Source organism: Henckelia pumila, chromosome 3 (assembly GCF_033568475.1).
Source record: "Henckelia pumila isolate YLH828 chromosome 3, ASM3356847v2, whole genome shotgun sequence".
Lineage (NCBI taxonomy): Eukaryota > Viridiplantae > Streptophyta > Magnoliopsida > Lamiales > Gesneriaceae > Henckelia > Henckelia pumila.
In genome coordinates this window covers 146,230,890-146,243,893 of record NC_133122.1, presented here as the reverse complement: position 1 = coordinate 146,243,893, position 13,004 = coordinate 146,230,890, and the positions used below count along the sequence as shown (strand labels likewise).

The 13,004-nt window shown below is 37.1% G+C and overlaps 1 protein-coding gene across 1 annotated transcript; it reads left to right on the top strand.

Moving 5' to 3' along the window:
- The first annotated feature begins 809 nt into the window (after positions 1–809).
- LOC140892780 (FIP1[V]-like protein) lies at positions 810–12,738 on the top strand. The gene is made up of 9 exons (XM_073301774.1): positions 810–1,958; positions 3,381–3,637; positions 4,486–4,612; positions 4,706–4,774; positions 4,942–5,082; positions 6,376–6,477; positions 6,586–6,887; positions 7,543–9,211; positions 11,558–12,738. Exons 1-9 carry the CDS (start codon positions 906–908, stop codon positions 12,116–12,118), a joined length of 4,281 nt encoding a protein of 1,426 aa, XP_073157875.1. The 5' UTR covers positions 810–905; the 3' UTR covers positions 12,119–12,738.
- The last annotated feature ends 266 nt before the right edge of the window (positions 12,739–13,004 follow it).

The window sequence follows — 13,004 nt, the reverse complement described above, 5'->3', positions numbered from 1 at the left end:
AAAACGTGTTGTAAGCATTGATATTAATATAATTGTTCAATTTTTATACTCAAAATCTTACTCTTTGTACCCGATCTAAACCAATTAATGCCCAAATATCATATATTAGTATCATATTTTCAATGTTTTGTACCGATCTTCTTCCGAGAAAACACGTGGGCCAGCGAGTGCAATTTTTTTTTTTTTAAACCATGGAGTGCAAACACATTATATTTGACCGGGATTGAATGCAAATTTGAGCTTAAATTTAGAGATTTAAAGCAAATTTAACTTTTTTTTTCCTTACTACCTACAATATTGAGATGGAGTGGCCGTGAATTATGAATGTGTTTTTTTTTTCTTCCCCTTTTATTCATATGGATTGAAAGTCATGCCACTCCCTCAAGTTGATCAAATTTTCTTAAATTTCCTAACATATTCGGTATATGTGCCGCAGGAATATATCACAGTTGTACTCGATCACTTGTAATTTATCAGACAATAAAGTCTCAAATTTTGGACGAGAATTTGAGTTAAAATATTTGGAAGTTAAAATATAGTAACTCGTCACAATCTAAAAAAATAAAATAAAATATTTTTATTATAAAACCTCAAATTTCCGAATTGATAATATAATTACTTAAAATAAATTTACAATATAACGACAAGATTAAGCTTAGAAATTGAGATAAATAAGATAATCTAAGACATAGATTAATGAGTTTATATTTTTTTTTAAAAAAAATCATGATATTTACTGCATGGTGATTTTTTTTAAATTTATTTTTACGATTTAAACGAATAATTATAACCTATGTGAAAGGAAAAAAACACAAGGGGAGTGATATCAAGTCGCAGTTTTTACGTTCCCGTTCACCCTTGCTCAAAACCCTCGATTTCTCTCCAAAACCACGCGCCACCCACTCATGGAAGACGACGACGAGTTCGGAGATCTTTACACCGATGTTCTCCGCCCGCTCGCGGCATCGTTTCAGCCTCAGCACCAAGTTACCGATTCACCCGCAGTAGGAAGCAATTTGTCCCCGCTTCAGAGCCGCGGGATTGATCTGAATAATAACAGCGATGATGAGGATATTGTCTACGGGCCTCCCGATTCAAAGAATTTGAAATCGAACCTCAATTCCACTGTTAATTTGAAATTGAATGCCACAATTCAGGATAACACAGCGGCGGAGCTGGGGACACGGCCAGAGATTAGAGAGATTGATTTGAATTTGGATTCAAATCAGGAAATTAATCGGAATGAAGGTTTAGAAGGAAACGGAGCCAGTAAAGGCTTAGAGTTTACAGCTAGGGTTTTGGCCAAGGGCGAGGGTGTGAGTTTACCTGAGAAGTCTTCCGGGGGATTTAATTTCATGGAGGAGGATAATGATATTGATATTATTGTGGAAGAGACGGACAATAAAGATGAGGACTTGGTTGAAAAAGACAATGGTCTTGCTGACATGCAGCAAAATTTGTATAATCCTGCTGACGGAGAAGGAAATGCCGTCAATTATGCAGTTAAAAACATGGTTACGGAAATCGGTCTGGGGCAAATAATTCCGGGACTCTCTGGTAGATTGGAGAATCAAGGGACTTCAAATTTTGATGATGAGTGGGAAAGTGAGGAGAGTGAAGATGATTTACAGATAGTGTTGAATGATAATCCTCATGGACCCATTGGGATGGAGAGGATGCCCGGAATGCACGATGAGGATGATGAGGATGGGGATCCATTAGTGATAGTTGCAGATAATGGTGATGCTGGTCTCCATAATCACCACCAGCAGATGATGATGGAGGAACAAGAGTGGGCTGGTGAAGAAGGGGTACCTGGAACAGATGGGGAGAAGAAGGAATTGGGTGATGCATCCAAAACAAGTGGAGCAGGAGGAACTGCCACTCCATCAGCATTGCAGCCGAGGGTTGGATACAGCAATCACATGTACCACCATCAATTCCATTCGCAGTTCAAGGTCAGCATCTTGTTTGATGAAACTTTAAATGAAAAATGGATTCAGCTGCCAGCCTGCCCCTGGTATTGTTGTATAGTGAATCAGTATGATTGACACAAAGGTTGGTCAGTAAGTATGTAGGTGAATTTCTGTGTCTACGTTGTGGAGTAATACATTGTACCATCGTTAATCTTTGACTTGTTAATGCAGTTATTTATTTTGTTAATGGAATTTTGTTACAGTTTTGAGGTGGGTAATGTTTGTTCAAATGGACTCTTTAAAGCTAATGCACCTTAAAAACGTGAAAAAAATTGACAAGAATTTATGTGGTAAAGTTGTGCAACTTGGGACGAAGAAATTTGTTGGAAGTTTTCCCTCTACATCCTTGATATTAATATCTATCAAGGTTTTGAATGGTATAAGGCCACAAACTTTGTGCATGCCATCTTCTTTCTGCTGCACCTTTCTATAATTTTTGAATTCGAATGTAATGGAAATATTAAATCAATGAAAATAACGTGGAAAAATAAGGAATGCATGATTGTGACCCATCTGATTACTCGTTACCGTGTGTCACTCTATGATTGCACTGTTTGCATGTATAGATGTGAAAAGGTTCTGTCAGAAGTGATACAGTAGTTTGGCATGCTACGCTGTACTAGAAATTTCCAGTAATTTAGCGTTCTGTCACCATGGACACTTGGGTCTATTATTTTATTAGTGCTTGCCTATGGGAGTTGATCTAGATCAAGTCGTGCTGCCCGACTCGCTCCCGCCTTGAAAAAGTTTTTCTTATTTTGAGCAAGACAAGAAATTGGATAATTTACCAGTTTGACTTCTGGCACTTAACAATAAAATGCTCTGCAATGTCGGCATCCGTTTTAGATAATTGCTCTTCGCACTTCAATCATCAGCCGCACAATTTATGCATATTCCAGTTTAATTGGTAAAACTTAAAAGCGGCACTTTTTTATTTTCAATTTTTTATTACTCGGCCAGAACAACGGGTATCATTGTAGTCCTATGACCATTTATAAACCCACCAAAATTTTCCAACTAAGTGACTAATCATGAGCTCCTTTCTTGTGTGCCAAAATATTATTCTCAAGCCATTATCGTGTGGTGTTTCAAGCATTTGTTGAACAAGAGAAGTTTGCTCTCTTCATTTCTATTCAATCCATAACCTTTTTAATTTGCTCTTTGTCTTTTAACTAACTGCAATGTCTGCTTTCCATACTGAGTTGTCAATGATTTGGGAAGTATATTTTGTGCATGTGTCATTGTCTGATATTTAAAATTTGAAATTGTCTTTGATGCATCTTAGCCATGATTATTTTAATGGAAGGATTTTCACTATGATCAATTTGCTACCTTGTTGATTATTGACTCGGAACTTTTTGTACCTTTTTGTTTTTCCTTTTTCTGTCTCTGGGAACTGCATAGTATGTGAGACCTGGTGCAGCTCCATTGCCTGGAGCTGCTCCTGTGGCTCCTGGAGGAAATCCAGGTCAAGTTCGTCCACCGGTAACCATGGGCACAGTTGCTGGACGTGGAAGAGGTGATTGGCGACCTACAGGAACAAAAGGTGCTGTTCCCATGCAAAAAGGGTTTCATCCTAATTATGGAACACCTGGTTGGGGAACTACTGTAGCAGGGCGTGGTTATGGAAGCGGACTGGATTTCACTCTTCCATCACACAAGTACGTACCTTCTGGAGTTATCTCGAACATCATTTACCATTTATTGCATTTATTTACTAATTCCGTGCCCGGAAATACTAATTGCCGTGATCAACACCATTTTTTCACATTGCAAAGCTTGTGAAAAATGCATTACCTTGTTTCTCTTCATTTTGAAGCTCTTTCTGTGAACTTTGTTTTGTTTATTAGTAGGTAGTTTCAGCAGTCAGCATTTGGATTTTCATAAATTAATTTTGCTAAATGTTTTATTATCAGCTTTATAACTATCATTCATATCTTTGTCAAACAGTTTATATATCTCCCTTTTTCTTAGACTTTGTTATGATTTATTTCTAAGAATTTCGTATCAGCTTTTTTTTTTTTCAGGTTCCAAATAAATTAGAAAAGCAATGATTTTTTTTTAGATTGCTCTAACTTCTAATTTACTTCGCACCAACTTCATAAAACAAAAGCCTGTTCCATGCAAACCACTTACACCAGAATGACTCCAAAATATATGTGTGTGTGTGTGTGTGTGTTATATCAGAAAATGTTGAAATAAATAATTAAGACATTAGTGATTCCCTTTGCAAGCTTATATTGTAATACTCGAAGTTCTAGTTGCTGTTAAAAGAATTAATGAGGGAGCCATTTCGCTGGGCCGAGAATTTTTTTTAGTTTTGTTTAGTTAAATCTCCAAATAGCAAAAGCCCATCTTTAACCAGCTGGGAGGTAATCTATTACTCTAAACTTAACAATGGTTGTGTTGATTTTGATTATATGTGAGTAGTATTTTTGTGTCAAATGTCAGTGATACACTTCTTATGAATAATTTATGTTCTTATGATGTGTATTTGGCCCTTGTGCAGGACCATATTTGAAGTTGATATTGATAACTTTGAGGAAAAACCTTGGAAATTTCCGGGCATCGATGTATCCGACTTCTTCAACTTTGGTTTGAACGAGGAAAGTTGGAAAGACTATTGCAAACAACTGGTAGGTCAGAGTCTGTAATATGTAAATCTTTAGTCACTTTGAATGTTTCTCAGTTAAGGAAGCAAGTTTGACTGGGTATATTTGATTCTCTAGGAACAACTCCGTCTGGAAACGACCATGCAAAGTAAAATTCGTGTCTATGAAAGTGGAAGGTCTGAACAGGTAATATTGTGGTCTATGCTGTTGAATGAAACTTGTGTTGGCTGTTTTTCATATGCTACACTTTAAGACTTCAATTTTGGATGTATGGAGGTTTTTTGGCCCCTTTGTGAAAATGTGGAAGAAAATATCACTTAAGCTGTCTTGGTTTTTTTGGTATGAAATTTTAGGATTATGATCCCGATCTTCCACCGGAGCTTGCAGCAGCCGTCGGTATTCAAGATATTCCATCTGAAAATGCAAACCCTGGAAATGCAGATGCCTGTCCAACTGATTTAGCAAGAGAATGTGCACGTGAACGGCCTCCTCTGGTATATTCTATGTTTTCTATATCATATGTTTCTTGGATCCTATGATTCAAAACATTTAGGTTCCATTATGCATCTTAGGCTCTGTAGAACATTCAACACACTGTCTTTCTCTTAATCCTCTTTGTAATTAAAATTTTCCCAGCAAAAAGGTAATTAGTGTTGTTTGATGGCGTGAATGAATTATTGTTGTTTCGGATTTTAGTGCCACGCGTTCCCCAATGTTGGTCAAGAAACAAATTACCTCTTTGTTAGTCAACTGAGTCCGTTAAACACACAATCCTTATTTTAGTAAAATTAAGAAATCTCAATGTTGTTTCAGATTTGGGTATCCTAGATTCCGACGTGGTCAATAGTGCCACCTTATTCAGGCATTTAGTTCTTGTAACCCTAGTCCCCTCATATAACAGGATGATAAAATCAAACTCACATCCCCTTGTCCCATAAAGATTAAAAAACTGTCACTACCTTCTCTTCTCAGTCGTCTCTCTCAAAACCTGCTCGAGTCTCTGATACATGGTAGATTCAATTCTTATTCCCAAGTTTCACCACTGCCATCAAACCCTTCCTAGCATTGGCAATTTACCTCAATTTCTTTTCTTTCCTGAATCTCTAACATGAATAGGAATGACAGACAAGATAAATATTCGTGCATTGTAACTATTTGCAAGTGTGAGTGCGAGAACACATATTTCGAGTTTTAACAGCATCATGGAGTATAAATGATGACGCACACTCAAGGAACATATTGAAATTCTTGAACCATCCATTACTTGAAGCTATGGAATACAGTGAGTGAGCTCTGCGGAGCATTTCTATGCAGTTTTGCGATAAAAAACAGGGACCATGCCTGTCTGTTTCCGGAGGTTTGTTTTGAATCGTTTTTTGCAAAATTATTGTGGAGTGAAGTTCGAAGTTGAAAATAAAATTGTTATAGCGATTAAATCATCATGTAGGATTTTTTGTTTGGTGACAGATTGATTTTATATACATGGGTATTTAAAAGTATTAAAACTTATGGTTTTATGTTGTAATATAACAGGGGGTACATTTGGGAAGACATGAAAATTTGAATTATAAGTGAAATGACTTTTAGGAAAATGAAATGATATGAATGTCTTATTTTTATTTTTTAAGAGAGAAAATTGGTTTCGAAAAAGCAAAACCAAACATAACCAAAATTTATGGTGAAAGTATGTAAATGGTTATAGTTCAATGAGATTTATTGTGCACGAACCTTCTATTTGGAGGCTAGATGGCTTGTGAAATTCACCCGCTTTTTTTATTGTATACCAGCCTATTGGCAGACCAATACCTGTAGAAACTGGTTCTGGTGAGCGTCTCCCATCCATTGATACCAGGCGTCTACGTCTGCATGATTCAGATGCCATTATTGAGGTAGCAGCTGTGCTCCAACACTTGAACATCCATCTGTATATTTATCTTGTTATTATCATATTTCACTTGATATGTGAATCAGATACATGTTTTTTCTCTGGCAAACAGATAGTCTGCCATAGTTCAACGGATGATGATGACATGGCTGAGAAGCAGGACACTGATCAGGCTGCGGATGATCTAAGAGAGGGTGGTGAAGTTGATGACCTTCCAGGGGAAACTGTAGGGCATATCAATGGCTCTTTGCAAGCATATAATGTTCGGAAGAGGGAACTTGTAGCAAGAAGAACACAATTTAAGAATAGTAACAGTAGTAATGAGATTGTAAGAGAGGATGTTTTGGAATTTCCTTCAGAAGTACCCGCACATGATCATTCTGATAGGGATATTATGGGCCCTCGTGAGGGGAGGTATAGGAATATTTCTAATTCAGTTCCATGTGACGTTGATCCATTTCTTATTTCTTCAAATCTGATGGTGCTTGTATGCTTCTTACATAACAACCCAATGTTGGATAAGATTGAAGGGACTCATGGTTTGTCTTTATATTAGGAATAGGTATCGCTGCACACAAGTTGCAATAATATCATCTAAAGCAGGACAGTTAAATTTGTATTGCGCAGCAAAAAGATTTGGACTGAACTTTGACTCACTAAAATTAGGGTTGAGAAAGGTGCAATGACATAGATAACATTGCCAGATTTTCAAAAGCATGATAGATAGATTTTCCATAAATTTCAATTATTTAATAATTTTCAGATTGGATGTCAAACGTAGGAGTAATATCCTGAAACTTTTGATTTAATGGCAGTTGGTAAACTTGTTTGTTCAGACTGAATGCTTGGTCATTGTGATCCTCACGTACTTAATGCTCTATTTTTAATTTTCCAAAAATATATTAATACCTTTCTTCTGCAGTTATTTATTTTCATATAACATCAATTAGGGTTTCCTGGAATCGTATTTTTTACCAATTTTGTTGCGTGCTCCATGAAACAATATCACTAGAAGATTACTATGCCTGATAGTCTTTTATATTTTTTTAAGTTCATCCAATGATAATAGGTCTGCAGAAGAAAGGGAGCATGCCAAATCCCCAAAGATGACCACTAGTGATTTTGATGAAAGAGAAAAGGAGGTTTCTTATGATCACGCTGAAGAATCATTCGATAGTCGGGATGGTAAACAAAGTCCTTCCATTTATTCCCATGCTGTTGGGTCTGATGCAGAGCCGGGCTTGGAAGCAAGGGAAGACATGAATGATGAATCTGCAATTGACGATAAAAGCTTTGATGAGGAAGCAGATGCCATGGCTGTGGATGCATCATTCAGGAACACACCTGAAGATGGGAACTTGATGCCTTCAACACAGAAAAAGAAGTTGATTACAGTCGAGGGACAACTGTCTCAAGAAAACAACAATGGGAAAGACTCAAAGGCTATGAGGAGTAGTGAAAGCAGCAAAGCAAGGTCAGGAAGTAGTAAAGATCACCGCAAGTTCCGTGAGAGTGTTGAGGATGAAGTTATTCAGGAAAAGCACCACCCTCGCAGCGAAACTATCAAGAGATCAGTAGGTGATTATAATAACCCTCGTCGAAAATTACCCCATGAGAAGGATGAACCTGGAAGGCACCATGCAGTAGTGAGAGGGAAAGAAGATTTTTATTCGCGTAGGGCTGGGGATACTGATTCATCGCTTCGTTGGCATGTGAAAAGTGAGAGTTCACAATGGAGAAAGGAGAGTGATATATCTGAAGTAAGCTGTCACCGGAGAGATGAGGATCTTCCTGGGAAAAGAATTAGAATGGAAGAGGCATCAAAGAGGGAACATGCTGGAGAATCTGGCTCCAGAAGTAGGGGTAAAGCTAGAGAGAGTGAGAGGAGCGAAAAAGATGATCATCGGCAGTCGAGAAATCATCTTGATAATGGTAGTTGGAGAGGGGCTTATCAGGATCAAGAAATTGGTTCTAGACCGAGAGATAGGGATGATAGTTTAAGAAGTCGTCTTGATAAAGTGGATGATTCCCATAGCAAAAGAAAGAAAGAAGAAACTTATATAAATCGGGGCCAGGAAGATATATCCTATAATCATAGAGAAAGTAGCGACAGAAGGAAGAGAGAAAGAGACGATATCTCTGAGCAGCGGAAAAGAGATGATCGAACCAGATTGAAGGATGGTGATCTGCATTATGTGAGGCAGAAAGAGGAGGAATCACTTCAAAGGGAGAGAAGCGAGAGACAGAGAGAGCGTGATGAATGGCATAGGCAAAGACAATCACATGAAGAAGTTTTATCAAAGAGGGAAAGAGAAGAAACAAGATCTATAACGAGGAGTGGGCATGGTGCCGAAGATAAAACATGGATCAGTCATTCAAGAGGAAAAGATGATTACAAAGGTTCCACCAGAGATTACCAGCTAAAGGATGTGGGCAGACACAGTGATCAACTTAAGAGAAGGGATCGATCTGAAAATGAAAGTTTTTCACAGCATAGGGGCCAGGAAAATGCTTATTCACGGGGGAATAATTTCAGTAATGATGAAAAGAGAGCAAGATCTGAAAGACCTAGCACTCGTGATGAAAGAGCTGCTTTTGCATCTGATACATCTACTGTGCATGAACATAAACAGAAGGAGAGTAGTAGAAAGAATAAAGAATCTGAGAGCGGTGATCACAGGTCCTCCTTCCCTTCTAAGAGGACTCAGGGTGAGCACAGTGGACAGATGAGTAAAACGGTATGTATTTATTCTTTGGAACCAACGCCATAAACGTATGGAGTACAACTTCATTAGAAGCTAAATGCTTGTGATACGATTGAGTTCAGATGTTACATTACTGTTATGAGTAATTTCGATAAATAAAATGGCAGGAATGTGAACCGAAATTATTTGAGATTTTTGAGTTCAAACTAACTTCGTGTACAGGTGCTCGGTAGATCCTGGTTTATTTTTATGTCTTCTCCTTGTATTTGTTGTGCTCAGAAAGGGGGCTATGATGGAAGAGTGGAAAAAAAATTATATATAGGTCTCTGTGAACAAAACACTTCACTTATTCTATTAGAAACACTTTTGAGATGTTTTGAGTAATTTTATGCTCTTGAAATCATTACCGCAAAGTGTTACGGACCTGTTGTTGGTGTGTTTGGATCACAGGTCCGTAACACAAAGGAAAATTTTTGTTTCACAAACAATCTCAAGCTTAATGATGACGAGTTTGTTGAAAGTTTCTTCTTTCACTCTGATTAGTTAATGTAGTTTTTGCTTCTGCAAGGTTTGCAATCAGGCAAGATGCTATACTGATGCGATTTTTCTCATTTGCATCTACATTTACTTTCTCGATGGAAGATATTTTCACTGGTTATAGAGGCTATTTTAACGTTTCATTTTTATGTCTAATTCATTATCCAGTATTTAATGCTCTAGTGAAATCAATTCCATTGCATGTCTCTCACTGTGTTAAATGTATCTAAAACTGGTTTTGGCTGACTTGGCATGACATGAAGTTAAATTATATATCTCTAGGTATGAAAAAGATATGAAATAGGGTCATGCTTTGATGTAATGTTACGATATTTTGAGTGGGATAATGAATCGTCCTCAAGGACAAGTACTTCATTTTGTTGTTTTTTGTTTTCTAATATCGTCTCCCAACTCCTAAATCGCAAGAATGTTTTTGAATGCTCATGCTTTGACAGCTTTCATCCCTGTAGTGCATAAGATTTATTTGTTGATATTATCTTGGTCTGTTAAAATCTTCAATGTTGTGGTTCTCCTTGTTAATTATATTTGTCTAGACTCTCGAGGTAGTTTGTTTACATATAAATAAAAAAATAAAATTAATTTTCTCTAGATACTGAAATTTGGAGTGATCGCAAGTAGTCAGTTCTTTTTTTTTTTTTTTTTTTTTTTGGGAATAATAAGTAGTCAATTCTATGCAGTAGTTATTGTACTTTTGTTCACAAAGGAGAAGGCTAAATGAGTTATTATTTAGCACCTGCTAATGTCGTCTGAATTTGGACTATAATATTTCTACATTTTTAACCTTTTCAGCATTTTTAAATCATCTTAATATTAGCCCATGTTTCAATAGAAACAAAACCTAATTGTTCACGGTTTGTAAGATGAGATTTTTCTCTGGTCTGAGTGCGAAAACATTTTGTAATAAGTCAAGTTGGCTGGTTGATGACATGGAGCTGCAATGAACATGAGATCTGAGAAAGTAATTAGTAGGTAGCTCAAAGTCTAGGTCGGTGATTTATGGATTGCTTGCTTTTATTTTGGTGATTTTTCGGTTAAGATTTTGAATGGGATATTTTTTAATTAGGTTAAGTTGGATTTCTTATACACTAACATGGTTACAATGATGAGATGCTTGTCATGACTATTTACTCGGGAGGCTCAACTGATTATATTCGGTAGTCTGTGATTGTCTACTTCGTGATACTTATTTGCTAATAACTTGTTTCTGTGCTTTAGTTATGTTATCTTGCATGGCTTGACCGATCTTGGGCTCCGAAGTATTCGCGTTTTGTTCCTATGAGTTGATATACTGTATTCAGGCGATTCAATTTGTTTCAGTGTGTGAATTGAAGAGAGACACATTTGATTAGAACTTTCTACATCAAAGTCGTGCTTACATTTTACAATATCAGATTCGCTTATTTTTCTTGGCAGTACTCAATTTAGATGGAAATTACGTGGTTTACTTGCTTTCACTGAGCCTTCTACTACTCTCTTTTCCAAATCTGTTTTGAATTTCAAAATTTTTCTTGTATATACTGCAACTGTATCGGAAAAATTCATGGATCTGGGGTTCGAGGAAGTAGTACTAGTATTAGTTGTATGTTAACTCTCAGTAGTTTCATGCTCTGCCAGTTGCATGCCTTTTTAAAATATTCCATTTTCTTTATTTCTATATTACTCTTATTCTTTATCTTTTTGTGTGGAGTGGTTTAGGCCTTGTGGTGGGGGTGTGGTTCAGGGGAAAAGAAGGTGGAAAATTTTTTGACCCGTTGGATAAACACATCAAATTTTAACTTTGAAAACTTAATTATCATTTTGTCCTCCGGTACCTGCTATCAGGTTAACTTGAGAGCCAGAGCGGAGCAAGAAACTGATAAGAGTGAGATTCATCTACATCATCAGCCTTCCAGAAAGCAGGGGGAAGAGGCTTCGTCGGATGACGAGCAGCCTGACACCAGGAAGGGGCGGTCTAAATTTGAACGTTGGACAAGTCACAAGGAGCGGGAGATCAATGTTTCCTCCATGTCGTCTTCTTTGAATAGTAAAGTTCTAGATACTAATGACAGTGGCAAGGTTGCCTTGGCTGGCAAACTTCCTGAAGAACCTTCCAAAAAGATAGATGATAAGCTACACCCTTCGGTTGATGATAAAGCGACTGAAGCAGAAGTTAATGATTCCCGAAAAGGAAATGTAACAGAGGACAAACACTTGGACACTGTTGAAAAGTTGAAGAAGCGAAGTGAGCGATTTAAGCTTCCCATGCCAAGTGAAAAAGAGGCGATGACAATAAAAAAGCTTGAGAATGAGCCTTTACTGCATACATCCCAAACTGAAACATGCCAAGATTCGGAAATCAAATCAGAGCGTCCAGCACGAAAAAGGAGGTGGACTGGTAATTAGCGCAAAGAGGATGAACACTGATTCGATGCTTCAAATTTGTTTCATGAGGTGCAGCATCTGCTCAGTTATTTTTAATTTTGTCGAATCATACAAATCTTACTGAACTAAATTGTATCTCTTTTATGTATCATGCTGCTACAGCGATACAAAGCCATTTCTTAGGTATTCGATGAGTCGTCAATGGATGTATATACCTTGAAAAAGGTGGCATTATACGAGCTCCTGTTGGAGGCTCAGTTTCAGTTTTTAGATTTTCTTGGTCTTGTATGTAGACCCTTAACATATTAATGCAGTATAACAGATGTAATCTCATTTAACATCTCTGGAGCTCAAGAGGAGGAGGCTGTTGATTTGCCACTCAACGTTTTGAGTCGTGACATTCAAGGTCAGAGGCATCGAGATTCGTTTGATTAGGGCGGCAATGGTTTTCTGGAGCAATGATATCGAAACATATGATGGTATATTACTGATTCACAGTGTGATGTATCTGGATTAGGTCTTTTCTTTTCTTGCCTTATCTTCTCTTCTCTTTCGTTTTTTTATAAAATTTTTTATATCACTTTAAAATAGTAATGACGACAGATGACCTATTATTATTGGGGAGTGTTATTTACACTCCAATTTTTGTTAAAGACACTTCATTTATTATTTTTGTACTACAAGTTGACTATATTATCCTTTAATTAATTATAGTAAATTCTTCAATATACTCTCATGAATTCTTAAAATAAGTTTTCTAAACTTTAATTAACGAGTTTTGATCCCACGCACCCTAGGGTGCGTGGTGTTCCACGTGCACTCGTGCCCAAAACAACCCCGATTGTCTTGAAATTTTCACGGTAGAATCGTCTCGAAAATTTGAATCCAACGATATATCATATGATAT

What these genes read in the sequence shown, in the direction of transcription:
- LOC140892780 (XM_073301774.1), top strand. Translation starts at nt 906, where the DNA reads ATGGAAGACGACGACGAGTTCGGAGATCTTTACACCGATGTTCTCCGC. An exon ending in AATTCCATTCGCAGTTCAAG is followed by an intron (nt 1,959 to 3,380) that starts GTCAGCATCTTG and finishes GGAACTGCATAG; the next exon opens with TATGTGAGACCTGGTGCAGC. An exon ending in TTCACTCTTCCATCACACAA is followed by an intron (nt 3,638 to 4,485) that starts GTACGTACCTTC and finishes GCCCTTGTGCAG; the next exon opens with GACCATATTTGAAGTTGATA.